This window comes from Suricata suricatta, chromosome 9 (genome assembly GCF_006229205.1).
Source record: "Suricata suricatta isolate VVHF042 chromosome 9, meerkat_22Aug2017_6uvM2_HiC, whole genome shotgun sequence".
Classification (NCBI taxonomy): Eukaryota; Metazoa; Chordata; class Mammalia; order Carnivora; family Herpestidae; genus Suricata; species Suricata suricatta.
Window position 1 is genome coordinate 134,017,256 of NC_043708.1, and position 16,264 is coordinate 134,033,519.

At 59.9% G+C, this 16,264-nt stretch overlaps 2 protein-coding genes across 3 annotated transcripts in view; both read right to left on the reverse strand.

Moving 5' to 3' along the window:
• HAPLN3 (hyaluronan and proteoglycan link protein 3) overlaps window positions 1-510 on the reverse strand; it is a 14,790-nt gene extending 14,280 nt beyond the window's left edge. The window contains exon 1 of the mRNA XM_029951561.1: window positions 438-510. The gene's annotated coding sequence lies outside the window, so the exon portion shown is untranslated. The remainder of the gene's footprint in view (window positions 1-437) is intronic.
• Window positions 511-3,458: 2,948 nt separating this feature from the next.
• Window positions 3,459-16,264, reverse strand: part of MFGE8 (milk fat globule-EGF factor 8 protein) — a 25,050-nt gene continuing 12,244 nt past the window's right edge. Inside the window, exons 2-10 of one of the 2 annotated variants that reach the window (XM_029952156.1) lie at window positions 16,058-16,198; window positions 13,596-13,721; window positions 13,129-13,260; window positions 10,839-11,020; window positions 10,224-10,379; window positions 9,386-9,530; window positions 5,435-5,619; window positions 4,316-4,471; window positions 3,459-4,205 (exon numbers count right to left, since the gene is read on the reverse strand). In XM_029952156.1, the coding sequence (XP_029808016.1) occupies window positions 4,068-4,205; window positions 4,316-4,471; window positions 5,435-5,619; window positions 9,386-9,530; window positions 10,224-10,379; window positions 10,839-11,020; window positions 13,129-13,260; window positions 13,596-13,721; window positions 16,058-16,130 (1,293 nt within the window). In that variant the 5' untranslated portion in view covers window positions 16,131-16,198 and the 3' untranslated portion in view covers window positions 3,459-4,067. The remainder of the gene's footprint in view (window positions 4,206-4,315; window positions 4,472-5,434; window positions 5,620-9,385; window positions 9,531-10,223; window positions 10,380-10,838; window positions 11,021-13,128; window positions 13,261-13,595; window positions 13,722-16,057; window positions 16,199-16,264) is intronic. The other variant, XM_029952157.1, reaches the window with a different exon arrangement.

The following is a 16,264-nucleotide window of genomic DNA, read 5'->3' on the forward strand; positions in this document are numbered from 1 at the left end:
CCCCCCCCCCCCCCCCGAGAGCCCCCGGAGCACGCGACATACGTCGCGGGGCGAAAGCCCGGTGCGCGGTGCTGCAGGACCCAGACAGAACGAAACCAGAGGGATGGGGGGTGGGGGGCGGTGGCATAGGGGCTGGACCGCGCGGTGGTCTCGGCCTCGGGTTCCGCTGGGGATTTGCTTCCTCGTGGCGAGCCCTGGGGTTCCGAGCAAGGAGGCCCGCACCCTCCCGCACCCTCCCGCACCCATGCCCAAGACGCGCCCCAGGGGCAATCAGAACCCAGCTACGCTCAGGCCCGCGGTGCCCAGCGCGCTCCCCCTGCCCGCTTTCCCGACCCCGCCGGAGAGGCACGGGGCCCCGCGGGAGAACCCAAAGCGGGGTGTGGGGGATCCGGCCCGCATGGGGGCCCCAGGAACCCGAGCTCCCCGGAACTACGCACCGTCCCCAGGCGGTTCCTCGACGGCTGGAGCGCTCAGGCCTCGGACGGTCTGGGTCCGACGACGGATCCTCAAAGGCTTGAAAGGAAGCGATGCGGACAAACCCCCGCGCTCCTGCCGGGCCAGCCCCTTAAAGGAACACACGCCCCTTTTCCTCCCGAGGGCTTGGGCCCAAAGGGAGGAGTTGTTGCCAACTTGGGCTGTCTCCAGACTCGGCTGGGGACCACCTCCGAGCCTCTGAGATGCTGCAAAGGGAACGTTCAGGAGTTGCCGCCCACATCTTAGGGGGTGAGCTGGGGATGGAAGAAACGGGTTACCGAGGGAGGTCCCAGTTAGATCACTCCCTTCCCCCCCCCCCAAAACGGGAACTCGGCAGCCCCTCCCCCAGCACTCCTCAGGTGGGCTATGGCTGCCCCCCCTTTGAGAGAGATAAGTAAGTTTTCTGTATGCCTACCTTTCCCCCCATGTAAGACAAGAGGGCAATGACCTCCCTCCTGCCCATGATTTTGGACTTCATGTTAAGTCAGTGCCAGGCTCGAAGATGCTGGCTGAGCACCGTACTAAGTGAGGCTGGAATCCATGTCTTGGAGGGTAGGCCAAGTTAGGGGTGCTCCCAGAGGTCAGCAGGGGCCGCCGAGGCTTCTGACTGGCGCTCCAGCAGCGGGAGGGCCCTCCCTTAGAACGCTGACAGCCTCCAATCCGCCGTCCCTTCCCAGAACTGTTTGGACAGGGTGTTTGGTTTCCGTCCTGGCCGACAAGGCTTGGACAGTTTTCCTCCCAGAAGCCTAGAGATCTGGCCACAGGGTCACTGAATCTAGAGTCTATTCTTACACACAGCAGTGTGTGTGTGTGTGTGTGTGTGTGTGTGTGTGTGTGTGTGTGTGTGTTCCAGCAGAGACAGGAGCACATCAGAGCACAAAGAGCTGTGCAGCAAACTAGAAGGTACGCCGCATCGGAAGTGAATGCCAGGCTTCCGGGAGCCAGTGAAGGTTCTTCCGTCGGGAGAGGTCCGTCTGACCTCTGCTGAAGGATTGAAGGGGTAATAAACGAAACAGGAGTACCGAGTAGGAAACTTGCAAGCTTCTCTAACAATGCTGTGAGCCGAGCCTCTGAGGCCTCCAACACACAGGTTTGGCATCTGTACGTTCTGTCCATTAGTCTCCACAAGACCATGGAGCCGGTCCTATTCCTCCCATTTTCCAGATGGAGGGAATTGAGGCCCAGAAGTTTCAACAAATTGCCTAAGGTTGCTTGGAGCCAAGATCTGTGAGCTCAAACTTTCCATTCCTAGGGACTCCTCCCTGTTTAAACCAGGGGAGCCCAGACTTCTGGGAGAGGCAGGCCAGTGGGTCCCCAGTGATGATGCCACAGGTGAGGGGACCGTGGTGACAGCAGCAGCGAAGGGCAGCTTTGCTCCAGCAAGCTTCGCGTGCCAGCCGAGTTAGGGGTGACTCCCCAGACAGCAGTCAGGAATACAAAAGCAAATTTGGGGAGGAGGTGGTGAATGTCTATGGAAGTGGAAAGACTATCCAGGAAGAGGAGCCCAGGGCAGGAAGGTCAGGAGCAGGGGCCCCGGGCTCTCCAGAGGAGGACTTTCAGAAGGCTGTGACTAACTCATCCAGGGTTACAGAGATGAATAGAAGAGGCTGGGTGGCTTAAGCCACCAGAGTAACCCCGGGGCTCCCGGGCCAGGTGGGGGCCTGTGACGACTGCCCACCAGCCGCCGCGGCCAGCCGGCCCATGAGCCTGGCCCGCAGCAGACGTTCAATGCCACGAATGGGGGTTGTGGACCTATCGGAGTGAGGCTCAGTTTCCCCTCATGGGCCTCTCGCGTTCTAGCAAAGCTCACCGTGCAGTCGAGTTCTGGGGAAGTGGGGTCATCCCGGAGCACAGGTGCCCTGGAAGAAGCTTCTCCCTCTGTCTGCAGGTCCCCAGGAGAGGCCAGCACAGGGCTGTGGATAGGAAATGCTCCCAAAAGGGAGTCCGGAGGCCACCAACCACCCGGAAGGACAGACTCCACAATACAAGCCATGCAGCCTCACAGCAGAAGAGGTCTTGGAGACGGGAGGGAGTGGGCTGAGACCCCCAGGGGTGGGGAGCCCCAATCCCCATTCAGGGACCAGAGTCTGGATTTGCAGTCTGTTCCCGCCAGGCCCAAAATCCCTGGCATAGGGCAGCTCTCAGGAAGGGGCCGCTTCCAGACTGCTTTTCCTCACCAAGTTCCAGCAAAGCCACACCCTCCCTTTGGCAGCCGCGTGGCCAGACCTGCTGCCTAGGCTCCCAAAGTTTCAGAAAATGCATCTTGTGTCCCAAGGGTGGTTCAATAGACCCCTTTCCCAGCTACTCCGCCCCTCCTCTACCTGCCAGCAGCCCCCACCCCCATCACCAGGGCGCTGGCCTGCGTGGCCCCCCAAAGACTGCTTCCTGATTGCCCCTGCATGGGGTGCAGGGTGGTGAGGGCAGAGGGGATATCCCTGGAGCTTTCCGCGGCCCCCAGCCCTGCAGCAGCCTCTCAGGAATCGGTGTGCTCAGCCAGGAGGCCTCGTGACCACTTGGCAGGTCCCCGGCCCCTTCTACCAACCCCCCGCCCCCCGCGCCCCACCCCTGGAGCCTCACACAGCTCTGAATGCAGCCCAGGTTCTCGGAGTTTCCAGCAGTTTCTCCAGCCCATCACTCTAGATGCAGAGAACATGCTGAAGGGCAAACCCACCAGCCTCAGCCTCTCCTACTGCTATGGGAAGGGAGCAAAGGGCTTCCAGGAGACAAGTGTGCAAAGCGTGCCCTAGGCCCCTCACAGGGCAGCAGCTGCGGCCCCAAGGCTGCATGGATCTGGGGTGGAAAGAAGGGAGGGGAAGAGGCCTGGGCATCAGGACTCTGAGACCCCCACCCCCCCGAGTGTCCCCCCTTCAAGCTTTCCCCAGCTAGCAGGTGACGCAAGAAAACTGGTGTCTGGGGGACAAGGGCGGGGGCGGGGTGGAACAGCCCAAGTCCAGGGGCTGGAGCAATGATGAACCACACAAGAGTTCAGGGGGTGATATAAATATATTCTGGAAGCTGCCTGTGCACTCTGGGTAAGAACCAGCACAGAGGGCGCCCCCCATGCCTGCCCACCTGCACCCCTCTCTCACCCCACCCCCTCTGTCTCTTAAGCTCCAGAGCAAGGGTCAAGAGGGGTGGGTCTCCAGGGAGATAAGGGGGAGTCGGGAGGGGGTGGGTGGCAGCAGCAGGAGAGTGGCAGCATCGTGCTGAGGGGCAGGAGCCTGTTATCTCCAGCCTGGCGCCTCAGGGCCTTCCTCCAGGACCCTGGGAACCCGAGGTGGGGGAGAGCGTGCAGAGGAACCACGGAGACTAGACCCAGGAATCCAAGAGGGGCGGGCGACCCCAGCTCCCTGCTTTGCCCTTCCCTCTCCGTCCCAGACCTACTCGGCTCCCACAGTGTCTAAGAAAATGGGATGGCATGAGAACAGGGTACGGGGCCATGGGGAGTGGAGAGGAGTAGGTGACTGAAACCCTTGTCCCCCGGTCGCCTACAATCAGGAGGTGGGGTGGAGAAGGCGGCAGGCCCCCAAGAGGCCAGGAGGAGCAGGGGCGGGGCAGGTGCCCCATGGCCACGCCCACAGCCACGCCCAGCACTAGCAGCCCAGCAGTTCCACACGGAGGGTGATCCGGTTGTGCCAGGCAACGGGCAGGATGCGCACAAAACGAGCCAGGAAGGGCATCTCGAACATGTTCTTCTTGTGGGAATTATTGTCCAAGTTGCCAGGGAAGATCTGGGGGCAGAGGGGGGTGTCAAGGGGACCCGAGCCAGCTACGCCCCCCCCCGCCAGGCTCAAAGGGTCCCCCCCCCAGGGGTGACAGGGTCAGCCGGCTGGACACTCACCTTGCTGTCCAAGGCCCCCTGGTCCCTGTACTCGATCCAGCTCTTGCTGTCGTTACTATAGGCGACCTTGTAGGCTGCCACATACTGGATGTGCCCGAAGTCTCGGGCCCCCTGGGTAATGACGCCTGTCACCTGCCTCTCGGAGCCCAAGTCAACCTGCAGGAAAAATCAAGCACACTGTCTCTGTTTAGACCATTCCCCAGAGGTGGAAACAAGCAGACATGCTGGGGCATGACTTCTAGTTTAGGGAAAAGCTATTTCATCTGGCACGACCTCAGCTACCCCATCTGTGAAATGGACATGAATCCTACCACCTACTTGGTCTGACACGGTTAGACTCATCACTGCAGTGAAGCTACATTTCAGAGCAGGTGGCGTTGGCTGCCCCTAGCCCCTAGCCCCTAGCCCCTAGCCCCTAGCCCACGCCCCACCCAGACCGACTCATGGGTGCTCTGTGGGCTGTCCAAAGCCTGGCCTTAATCCTGAACGAGTCTAAATGCAGACAGCTCCTCGCAGAACCTAGCTGCACAGGCTAATGAATCCTTGGGACCTGGAGACAAAGCCCCTGGCCCCCGGTCCCTTCCCCCCTGGGGGGGCCTGCCTTCTGCACCTGGACGGGCAGTCCCATTGCCCAGGTAGCCGCCCCGACTAGCTGCCGCCAGTAGCGGGGACCTGGGCAAACCCTCGCCTGCCGGGGTGGTTTCCTCGTCTGTGACATGAGCCGACAGTCTGGTTTTCTGTGACTCTCATGGTTCCAATCTCCTGAAACCCAAGGGCTGCCCCCACGGTGTGCCCTCACACAGTGAGTCAGGCAGAGAAGTCCTGGGTGTGCCTGCCTGGGTCCAATGTCTCCCCTCTGTCCTGCCCCTACCGTCCGTGGGCTCAGCCTTGCCACCAGGGGGCAGCTGGTAGAGATGGTGCTAATATCCCCCCTCCCCCACGTCCTTTCCAGAATCAGGAGAAGGCGGAGCACGTGGAAGGAGGAAAAGAACAAAGCAAAGAAAACCCAGGCTGTTCAGACCCTCCCTCTTCGGGAGCAGAAGCCTGGGCTGGGCAGGGGCGTCTGTGATCAGCAGCCCCCCAGAACCTGCCCTACCCCAGCCCTGCGTCCAGACCCACCTGCAGCCACTCGGAGGCATCGTTGGTCTGGGCGGTCCAGGCGTTGAACTTGCCCTGCTTGTCCAGCCTCGCAAAGTAGGGGTACCAGCTAAAGGCGCCCAGGCCCCAGGTCCTGTAGGTGCTGGAGGCCGTGATCTGCTTGTCGGGGACAGTGCCGTCCTTGACACCCAGGGGCTCGGCACACCCTGCCGGCAAAAGGGTATGCAGCCCCCATCAGCATCCACAGCCTCCCGCGAGTGTGAGCGCGAGACCAGGGAGGAACTCGGGCATGACCAGCCCCCGGCATCCTCTTGGACAGATGGAAGCCCCTTCCACCTTTGAGAGCCAACTTTCTCTCTGCCCGCCTCACCTACTCCCTCTGCCAGCTGTCCTCTGTATCCAGCCCTACCCTCACTTGCCCTTCACAAAGGACCCACCGCCTTTCCCCTCTGCACAGGGCAGGCCCTACCACCAGCTCCTGCCCTCCTTCAAGGCTTGCCTCATGAGACGTCTCCTCTAAGAAACCAGCCCTGACCACCTCCCTTGCGCGGGACTCATCCCTCCTTTGCACTCCACACCGAAAGAGAAACATCGCTCCTACGGTACGGCTGTGGTCTACAGGCTGAGGCCAGCAACTGTGGTCTAGAACATCAGCATCTCCTCCATCCTGTGCTCATGGCTGTCATTCAACCTACCGCAAAAACCTGAAAGCTGACATCAGTAACCCCATTCTACGGATGAGCAAAACTGGGGCTGAGATTCATTGTTCCCATGTCACACACACACACACACACACACACACACACACACACACAAACTCCGAATCGCCACACCATGCTGTGACATCATCGCCACCATCCACGTCCCCTTGGAGAGCCAGGAAGGCCTGTCTGCTGACCCAGTGATGGACAACACTGCCCCCCCCACCCCTGCCGCCTCCAGCAGGTGGCAGTCACAGAAGGCAGGGCTCCTGGGGTGCAGGGTGGATTCTGCATCCTCACCCCAGCAGCCCCTCCCTCAGGGTCCACCAGGGGCCCTCACACACTCCGCGCCCAGCGCTGGGGGCGCTGTCACACCGACCCGGGAAGCCACCCTAGGCTTCCCGCCGCCCTGCCCTGCTCCGCAGCGGGCTCAACTCAGTGCACTACTCCTCCGCACCTGCAGGTGGCGGTAGCAGTTAGGGATGGGCAGAAGATCAAACTCCCAGTTGGAGGATGGGTGTGTCTCATCCCTGGCAGAATCCTTACTCCAGTCTTTGTGGGGAATTTGGGGGTGAGAGAAGCGGGCCGGAAGGCCACACCTTCATCTGGAAGCGCTCTCGATAGATAGATAGATAGATAGATAGATAGATAGATAGATAGATAGATAATGGCTCTATACATTACTACCTATCTATCTATCTATCTATCTATCTATCATCTGTCTCCCCAGACGCTTGCACACTTGTCCCTGAATACATTTGCTTGCTGGGGCACCCGGCAGGCTCAGTCAGTTGAGTGTCAGACTTCAGCTTGGGTCACAATCTCAGAGTTCGTGAGTTTGAGCCCCATGTCTGGCTCTCTGCTATCAGCCTCTGTCTCTTTCCGTCAAAAATAAAACTTTAAAAAAATAAATGGACATAATATACTTATTTAAAAAGACTTTTGCTTCCCAGGCTGCTAATTGCAGCCTCTCCTCGTGATGGTGATGCCCCAGGTGACCCCCACGCTCCTCCCACGAAGCGAGGCCACAGGGCTGCAAGTGGGGGGAACCGGAAGTGGGTGGAACCAGAAGTGGGTCATTCCCAGCCTGGGGCCTCGGGCACCTCTGTACAGGATGCCATGTGGGTGCCCTGTGCTCAAGGTGGACCCTTCTACAGATCACCTGCTGCCCTCCCCTCAGTGTCCTGAGGAGTCTAGCAGCCCCCCAAGGAAAAGCCGGGGCTCCCTCACCCTCAACGGCCATCTGCCCTCCTCCCCACACAGCCTAAGGGGTCCCTTCTAGACTACCCCAATCATGTCCGATTAGCCCTCCCCCTAATCCCACATGGCTGCCCCTTGTTGGGAGGATAAAGACCCGAATCCTTAAGGTGATCCGTACAGCCCCTAACTTGTCTGCCTTCACCCACCTCTCCAGCCTCACCACCCAGCAAGCTGCCCCTCCCTCTCTAGGCTCCAGCCCCACTGGCCTGCCTTCTATCCTTCAACATGCCCCAGGGCCTTTGCACTTGCCAGCTCCCCACCTGCCCAGAATGTTCATTCCAAGTTGTTCACATGGTTTATTCTCTCATGCAAACCTCCACTCAAAAAGCATCCCAACAGGCCAGTCCTCGTGCCCAGACCTCAGGAGAGTGGACAGGCTGCTTCCACAGCTTGCCAGGCTCCCCCTCTCTTGGCCTAGGAGGGAGGCATCTGGGATAGGAATGTGCAGGCAACTTTAATAGCCAAAGGCTGCAGAGTCCCTAGACCTGTCTGTCCAGTACCAGTAGCCCAAATTTCCTTTTATCAGCAAGCTGCCTTTAACTCCCCATTTAAACAATAAGACTCAAAGGGCAATGACCGTGTGAGTGGGACTTAAGTTCATACTTTAAAAGGGCAGGTCTGGGGGAATTCCAGTGAGCCCTATAGTTCCGCAAGTGGCCAGCAGGTGGCGCTGTGGCCGCAAAGAGGGGAAAAATTACCCAGACCTCAGAGTACCCAACAGAGCAGCCTGGCAGGTCCAGACTTCACTTTTTAATGCTCATCAGAAACCTGTCCCTTTCTGGTGCTCCCCAACCTAGGAAAAGCACCACCTCCACCTAGGAAAAGCACCAGCTCCAACCCTATGGCCCTAGAAGCCCCCACATTTCTCCTGAATGACAAGTACAGGAGATGGGGTGGGTGGGTGTCAAAAGCCCAGGGATCTAGACCAAATTTTAATCCCTACCAGCCTGTGAGGCCTGGATAGATCATTTACATGGGCCTCCCTTTCCTTGTTCATTCACTAGTGCACTGAATGTTTGAACAGAAGCACCCAGGTGGCTTGGTCAGTTGAGCATTCGACTTTGGCTCAGGTCATGATCTCACGGTTTGTGGGTTTGAGCCCCACATTGGGCTTTGATACTGACAGCTCAGAGCCTGGAGCCTGCTTCCGATTCTGTCTACCCCTCTCTCTGCCCCTCCCTCAATCATGCTTTGTCTCTCTCAAAAATAATTAAAACATTTTGATAAAGAAAGTACGAGGGGGAGAGGGGCAGAGAGAGGGAGAGAGAGGGAGAGAGACGGGGGGGGGGGGGGGGGGGGAGACAGAATCTGAAGCAGGCTCCAGGCTCTGAGCTGTCAGCACAGAGCCCAACATGGGGCTTGAACTCACGAACCGCGAGATCATGACCCGAGCCAATGTCCAACACTTAGCCACCCAGACGTTGCCCCCCGCCCCAAATTTTTAAAAAATGTTTACTGAACATCTATGATCCAGGCCCTGGGGATACAGCAGCAAACAAAACAAACTCCCTACCCACATGGAGCCATCATCCAAAAAACCATGCTAGGGCCACCTGGCGTGACTCAGTCGGTTAAGCATCTGGCTTTGGTCATAATCCCACAGTTTGTGAGTTCGAGCCCCATATCGGGCTCTGCTGACAGCTCAGAGCCTGGAGCCTGCTTCGGATTCTGTGTCTGCCCCTCCTGTTAGTGCTGTCTCTGTCTCTCAAAAGAAAAAAAAAATGCTACGCAGTCTCGAAGCTCATGGAACCAATCAGAATAAGTGAAAACACTTTGAAAGCTGAAGTGGTGTCTTTTTCTTTTTTCCCCTCTAACCAATCCAAATGCTGAGGGCTAGCAGACAGCAGACACCTAGGCAAGACCCCTGAGGGCCAGGAGCCCCATTGAGTGTGAGCCCAGGTCCCTGGACCCGTGGCGGCACCGCCCGCGCCCCCCCCCCCACCCGGCTCATCCTGGCTGAGCAAAGACAAAGACGGGGCAGGAGGGACCACAGGCCCCAGCAAGTACTCACCATTCAACTCGCAGCCCAGGAGCTCAAAGCGGAGTGTGCAGCCCCGGTGGCAGGTGACAGGCACCAGCCGTACATACTGCACCTCCAGAGGGATGTCAAACAGGTTGACCTTCAGGCCGCTGTTGTCTATATTACCCACAAACACCTAGGAGGAAAGGAGAGTGGAGGGATGGGTCAGTGTGGGCAGTCCACCTTCCTGGGAGGCAAGAGGCGGAGCTTAGCAGAGCTGGCGGGGATGGGGAGGCAGCTCTTCCTTTGGCCACCCCCGCCCCCCAACACAGATCCCCCTTCTCACACCTTTCTTGGTCAACATGGAGCCTGGGCATAAACCCCTCCTTCGCACAGGGCCACCTATAATCTCTAGGGCGCCTCTGCAAATTAGAAAAAGGCACTCCTTTCTCAAGACACTTTATTATAATAATTTTCCCACAGACAAACACGATGTCTATATTCTGAGTGGTGCCCACTTAGTAACGACCTCCTTGAGCAGTGTACACCCTGCTCAACTGTATATGGTGGACCCGAAGGCTCAGAATGCATCCCACCACCACCACCACCACCACCACTTCAGCCATCCTCAACAGGTCACGTTGAACCTTTCTGAGTTTCCTTATTCTCACATATGAAATCGAGGGGGAGGGGTTATCACTCATAACCACAGAACATGGGCCTAACCTGGGGTTCCCAATTGGGGAACCAGAGAGCAACTGCAGACCCACCTCATGGCTAATCATCCAGGGTACCCTCGTACCCTCGTACCCTCACCTCACTGGGAGGCCTCCCAACAGCTCTGGAGCCCCGGAGTGTGCGCACCATGGCCTTCCTTCAGAGCCCTCACCTTGTCTTCCGGCCTGTCTGCGCTCTGGATAAACTGGAACTTGCGACCATTGACACTATAGGCCACCTTGAAAGTCTTCAGGTACTCGGCACTGCCTGCTCGGCTGGCACCCTGTGTCACCACACCTGTCACCCACATCTTCCGCACCAGGTTTACCTGCACCCAAAGCAGGGAGAACAGCACCCTTATCTCCCGGGTTCTTTATACTCCCTCTGCTCCCCCCTCCCCCCACCCAGAGTGGAAACAACCAAGCAGGGCAGAGGGGGAGGGTTTTCTCATCTGGGGCTCTCAGAGCTTTGGACTCAGTGCTCGCGGCGGGGAGGGGAGACAACCAAAGAGAGACAAGGTCCCCCAAGGCTTCACCCACTGCAAACAGCCCCTCCACACCCTAGGACCTGCTCCTCCTCATCCAGCACCCCCATTCCAGACCCCCTCCCCCAGGCTGCCCTCCACTTAGATACTTCACCCGCGGGAACCCACAACCTTGCTACCCGGACCGCAGTTATGAACCCTAGCGTGGCGACCCCCCCCAAAATGCAGACCACCTCTTCTTGCCCTGTGCCCCCTGGACTCCGCCCACCCTCCGGGACTCCGCCAGAGCCGCCCTTTCCGTACCTGGATCCAGGGGTTCTTATCGTAGTTGCTGGCCGTCCACGCATTGACGATGCCCGTGCGGTGCAGGCGGGCCAGTTCTGGGGCCCAGCGCTGTAAACCCAGGAAGCCCAAGTGCACAGACGAGGCAGAGATCTGCGAGTCGGAAATGGCGCCCGTCTCCATGCCCAGAGGCATGGCGCAGGCTGTGGAGAGCGGGAAGAGGGACGTGGCTGTCAGGAAGCTACCTGAGCCCCGAAGGACCAGAAGACCACACAGACTCCGAGCGGAGACCAGGAAAGGGCGATGAGGGCCCAAGAAAGGTGGCCGGTGGGTGAGGAGGAAGAGGGTGAGCCGGACAGTCACAGGGCGGGGACAGGGCTGGGGGCCACGGCTGCCGCAAGGTGCCAGGGCAGCACTCGTGCCATTACCAGAATCTCCTGCAAGGCTGCGGTAGGTGGTCTCGTTTTTACAGGGCATGGAGCAGCAGTGATGGAGGGGGCTGAGGGCAGAGGGTGGCAGGCAGGGACTGAACAGTGGGGGAGAGGGCTCCCCAGTGTCCCCTGAGACGGCTCTGGAGGAGAGCATGTCAGGTGGCAGTGAGCGGTACCTGTTTTGTACATAACACACCAAGCAAACATGCCTGGATTTTCTAGTCCCACGGGTAGGACTCTTCCCGGCGGGGCAAGCACCCATTCTGTTTCCTGTGCTTTGCGACCCCCCCCTTCCAACTACTGGTCCTAACCCAGCTGCCTGCGAGCTTGCTCCTGGCCAAGGGGCTGTCACCTTCACTATTACCCCAGGGATGTGGTCCTAGGGGACCGGGCTCCTTGGATCCCCAGAAGAGAGAAGCCAGGGACAGATCTACTCTTGCGCCAACCCTCAGGTTCGCGCCGAGCGCCGTGCTAGAACACGCTCACAGGCCAGGCAGCCAAAATCCGAGCTGGCTGGGGGGTGGGAGAGTGAGCAGGGATTTATTTGTACCCAGGTCTGTCTTCACACCCCACATGTCCACACTCCAAGGGACCCAAACATGCATTCTTTGGGCCTGTCGGGTCCTTGTGGGCTCCAAGAAAACACGCCACATAACAAACAAGGAGGGGCTGCAGTGGTCCCTCTGGGCCCCCCGATCTTTGTGGTTTTCTCCTGCCTTCTGCCCCAGGAGCTTCCGGGTCCAACCCGGGGCTGACCCCAGGCCACGGAGCAGGAGGCTGGGGGGTAATTTCAACTCAGATACACCCATGGTTACCTTGGCTCCCTTCATAGTAATTAGTGGGCACACCTGACCCCACCCAGGGCTCTGCCTACCTTGGTGACACCCCCTACCCCGCACATGCACACAGACATTCCTCTACCCAGGATCTCAGACATTGGCCCCAGCTCCAGGGACAGGCCCTCGGTGCCACCTCCTCTGAGCTGAAAGGAACTGAAGGCACTTCACCTGCGCTCCTCCAGGCCCTGGTGCCCACCCAACTGACCCAGCACCACCCCCACCCCGTCCTGCAGGTCAGCAAACCTCAGAGAACATCCCCACATCTGCTTGAAGGAGAACCACCTGCCCCTGAACAAAACGCTTAGTGACAGGCCCACTGGACCAAAGACAGCAGACATCCCTAGAAGTGGACTCCCCCACCCGGCAGGGGAGGAAGAGGCCCGGCCTGGTGGGCGGGGCCCCAGCTGGGCCAGCAGGGAGGACGCGTGGACAGCCACCGCCAGCGCTGTAGGCTGGGCACCCACCCAGGGCCATTCTGCGGCGGAGCAGATAACCAAGCAGGCCGGGCAGGTCAGCCGCTCTGCACACGCCAGGCCTCTGGCCACGGGAGCCGCCCCGCCTGCCCGGGGCCTCTCCCTCCCCCTCCCCCTGGGGCTCTGTGATGAGGCCACAGTCAAACTTGGGCCAGGAACAGTCAGACTCGAAGGCCCAAGCCTTAATTCCTGACCTGCCAGGCCCCTAAGATGAAGAAATGGGTTTGTTTTCCCCTCTTGGCAGCAAACTCTCAAGATTTAACCCTAATGCTGGGTGTCTGGTTCATGGTGACCCAGGAAACGGGACTGCCGTGACCTCTTGGGTTACTGCCGCCCTTGACTCCCCTACAGCAACATCAGGCCTCGCCTGGGGTGGAGAACAGAAGGTGGAGTGGGAATTCGCCCAGGACAACGGGACAGCTCCCTCCCCTGACATGGCCCCACTGAGGCCCTGCCACCACCACCAGCCCTGCCTACCAGAGGACGCCCTGACGCAGGGAATGAGGCGAGCACGCGGCCTGGGAGGCTCCGGACCTCCCTGTATGGGCACGCACCCCCAGATACTCACTGGTCTCACAGTGGACGCCCGTGTAGCCAGGACGGCACTTGCAGAAGTACTGGGCGAAGACGTCCCCCCGGTGTGCGCCCTTGATCATCTGGCATTCAGCATCATTGTGGCAGGGGTTTGGGATACAAGGACCTAGGGGTGCGGAGGCAGCAGATCAGGAAGGAGCTGTGGACAGAGACAGGTGGCAGCAGGTGCCCAAAAGGACCCTCTGTGCCATCCCCGCCCGCTCCCACCTCCTCTCCCCCTCCCTCTTCTGCCTGAAAGAGCCTGGGCCAGCCTGCCACAGAGAAGTGTCCAATGTAGGAGAATCAGTCCAAGTGAGGGAAGCACCCAGCTTTCCAACAGGCTTGGGGAGTTTCCAGGGCAATGCTGGTGACGGCAGAGGGAGAGGGGCAGGGGACCCCCGCCCACTCGGGCTGCAGCCTGGAGCCAGGTGCGGAGTGGGGGTCGCAGCCCTGGGCAGGTACCTTTCTCGGTCTCATTGCAGATGATGCCTGTGAAGCCTTCAGGGCAGAGGCAGTAGAAGGGGGTGTTGTCCTGGCCCAACAGGCAGGTCCCACCATTCAGGCACTGGCTAGAGTCACAGAAGTCACCTGCAATGGCAGCCCGGACTCAAGAACAGCAAGTCATTCGCAGTGGGGCAAGGTGGGGAGCTACCGGGTGCAGACCGGGTCCCTGAGACAGGGAACCCAGGTGTGGTCCAGTGGCCGCAAGAAGCCACTGGAAAGAGGGGGGCAGTCAATTGGTTGACACTAGGCTTCAGGAGCTCTGACAGAAGGGGACAGGAAGGGCCACCAGAGGTGTGGAAGTTTTGCAGAGCGGACATGTGAGCCAAGTCTAAAAGATGGAGTGAAGTGCGCCAGAACGGGGAGTAAGGAAAGAACATTCTAAAGATGAGCAGGAAGGGGGAGGGGCATGGTAAGTGGGAAACAGGAAGACGGAGCTGAAATCGTAGGTAGGAGCCCAGACCTGCAGGGACCTTAGGAAGGGAAGCTCCGACTTCCCATCCTGCAAACCAGGGGCTCTTAACCTTAGGCAGCTTCCACCGTTTTCCCCCGATGGGCGTGGAGGAATCAAAGTCTCCAGTGTGAGGGGGCAGTGGCGAAGCCATTTCCCATCCTGGGAAGGAGGGCATGGAGGAAAGGCCATCTGCAGAGACGTGGATGGACCCTCCCCCACAGGGGCAGGGCTACACAAACACCCCTCTGACTCCCAAGTGGGAATGTGAGGGGAGTGGGTAAGGGGAGAGGCCCGGAGAACATCTAGGAGGCTGCGCAGGCCTCCTAGTGAGAGAGGAAGCCAGGTGAGGGGGAGGAACCTTCTAGCTGCCCTTAGCATCCCAGAAGGGCCGATCCCATCATGTGGAGTTCAGCGTCAGAAGAAATCACTTTTCCTCCCCACAGAGTTGTGCCGTCCCAGGCTGGTGGGGTTGGGGGTGGGGGGCTCCTGAAATCCCAAAACGCCAGAGAGCTGGCCCAGCTCCCAAGAAGGGAACAGGGGAGCAGAGATCACCGTTAATGAGCTCCGAAGGCCTCAGAGCTCCACCTCGGCCCCCGCCTGGGAGCTTAGGCGGCTCCCTTTGAGCTATTAGTCACTGGCTTTAAATAGCAGGTTAATCCCCTCCCCTGACCTGGCAGCCTGCAGGCACTGCCGCAGACAGAGGCTTGGGAATGGCCGGAGTCCTGGGCCCCTGTCCCAACAAAGTCAACTTCTCTTGCCCCCAACCAACCGCACCCTCCCTCCCTCGCCAGGGTAATGAGGTCCCACTGGGATAAAAAGGAAAGTGAAAGGTGGCCCGGACCCTGCCTAGAATGACTCACCTGCACAGAGAACCCAAGGTGCTTCCCCAGATCACCCTGTACAAAGCCACCTTTGGGAGTCCTGCCTTTTGGGGAGGTTTTCCCCAGAGACCTTCTGCCTGGGCTCAAGTTGTGGGGACAGAGGAGTGGAAACGGACTCTTCCGAGATCCAGCTGCCTCTCAAGGTTGCCGGGACAGCCACAGCTCCCGGTGCCCAAGTGCATGTGGGCCCCACTCCCGGAGAGGTCAGACTGTCACAGGGAGGCAGCTCCAGGGCTCAGCTGTGACCAGTCCCCGCCCCACCCCTGCTTTCTTTGAGAAAATGATGCAGCGGGTGCCAGCAGAGCGCCCACCCTGGGCACCTTTCCCCAGCCCTAGGAGGGGACTACGCGGCCCCGCGGTGAATGGGACTGGGCATCCCCGGGACCAGCCAGCAGGAGGCCCAGCTGTGCGCGGGAGGCCTCCAAGGCGGGGGAGGAGCCAGGAAGATAGAGCAGCACGCCAAGGCCACGGGAGGGAGTGGGGAGCCACCAGCCAAGTCCCTCCCCGGGCTCTTAGCCCCCTTCGGGCCCCACCTAGAGCCCGATCCCTTTCCTCTGCCTCCCCAGACCTCGCTTATCCGACCAGACACCTACAAGTGGTGATGCAAAATTCCAACGAACAGACGGCCTCCAGAGCTCGGGAGGGGTTTGCCAGAAAAAGTTGGCCGGACGAGGTTTAGCAATACAACAGTCCTAGAAACTTCCAGGTAGAAGACGCGCAAGAGTCACGCACAGTTCACTGGCTTCATTTTACAGATGGGAAAAGAGAGGCCCTACACAGCAGATTCCTTTGTTATGCGTAAGCCACATCCCTGGGGACCGTTGGGCTGTCACCCGGTGTCCACGGTCCCCGCCCAACTCTCAAACCTGTATCACTGGCCAAGAACGCCCGGGGCGCAGAGACCGCAGGAGAGGCTGGGCGCATCCCCGCCCGCGGCCGGGGCGCAGCCGGAGAGGTCGCCCCTCCGCCGGGCCCCTGCTCTCTGCCCAAGTTTGTAAACAGTGGAGGTGGAGGGAGGGCGCCGCGGCGAACTTCCGAGCGGTGCCGAGAGGAGGGGCGCGGGCCGGAGGGCGGTGCGATGGACTCACCGGAGAAGGCGAGGAGTCCCGAGGCGCAGAGGAGCGCGCCGCAGAGCGCGGCCAGCAGGCGGGGACCCGGCATGCCGTGGGGACGCGGGCGCGGGACCGGGCGCTTCGGCGGTGCACCCCGCGTGGCTCTCGCTCCGGCTCCTGGACGGGAATAAATCAGGCAGCGCAGCACCGCCCCCGGCCCGCGTGCTCCGCCCAGGCCCCCGG